The 1,001-nt window shown below is 52.5% G+C and overlaps 1 protein-coding gene across 1 annotated transcript; it reads left to right on the forward strand.

The window, feature by feature from the left end:
• Nucleotides 1-6: 6 nt before the first annotated feature.
• On the forward strand, nucleotides 7-591 carry Z517_07013 (uncharacterized protein; the record flags this gene model as incomplete). Its single annotated transcript, XM_013428752.1, has 1 exon — nucleotides 7-591. A coding segment is annotated over one exon (585 nt), but the record flags the coding sequence as incomplete, so codon positions are not given.
• Between the last annotated feature and the right edge of the window lie 410 nt (nucleotides 592-1,001).

Raw genomic sequence — 1,001 nt, forward strand, 5'->3', positions numbered from 1 at the left:
AGAAGGCTTGACGTTGAAGTTGAGACTGTTCGTGTCCAGTCCAGCCAGGCACTACCACTTTCTGATGGCCAAGTAGTATATCCAGGTCCAGAACTGGTCGTAGTATCCGCAACAGGTAGAACGCTCGAGGTTGAAGTTGAAGTTGAAACTGTCCGCGTCCAGTCCAGCCAGGCGCTACCACTTTCTGATGGCCATGTAGCATATCCAGGTCCGGAACTGGTTGTAGCGTCCGCGACACTAAGAAGGCTCGACGTTGAAGTTGAAGTTGAGATTGTCCGCGTCCAGTCTAGCCAGGCGCTGCCACTTTCTGAAGGCCAAGTAAAATATCCAGGTCCAGAGCTGGTCGTGGCATCCGCAACAGATAGAACGCTCGAGGTCGAAGTGAAAGTGGCAGTCGAAATCGTTCTTGTCCAGTCTAACCAGGCGCTTCCGTTTTCTGACGGCCAAGCAGGATATGCAGGTGTAGAACTAGTTGTGGTTAGAGAAGTCGTCGTAGCATCTGCAACAGATAGACCGCTAGAGGTCGAGGTCGAAACCGTTCGTGTCCAGTCTAGCCAGGCGCTACCGTTTTCAGATGGCCAGGCGGAATAGGTAGGCTTGAAACTAGTCGTGCTTGGGGAAGTTGTAGTAGCATCCGCAACACTGAGGACGCTCGAGGTCGAGGTCGAGGTCGATCCTGAAGCGGTTCGTGTCCAGTCTAGCCAGGCGCTACCGCTCTCTGATGGCCAAGCAGAATATCCACGTTCAGAACTAGTTGTGGTTAGAGAAGCCGTTGTGGCATCCGCAACACTGAGAATGCTTGAAGTCGAAGTTGAAATTGTTCGTGTCCAGTCCAACCAGGCGCTACCGTTCTCAGACGGCCAAGCAGAATATCCATATCTTGAAGTGGTCGTGCTAAGGGGTGAAGTTGTAGTGGCATCAGCAACAGATAGAACGCTCGAGGTCGAAGTTGAAACCGTTCGTGTCCAGTCTAACCAGGCGCTGCCGTTTTCAGATGGCCA

Source organism: Fonsecaea pedrosoi, assembly GCF_000835455.1.
Source record: "Fonsecaea pedrosoi CBS 271.37 unplaced genomic scaffold supercont1.4, whole genome shotgun sequence".
Taxonomy (NCBI): domain Eukaryota; kingdom Fungi; phylum Ascomycota; class Eurotiomycetes; order Chaetothyriales; family Herpotrichiellaceae; genus Fonsecaea; species Fonsecaea pedrosoi.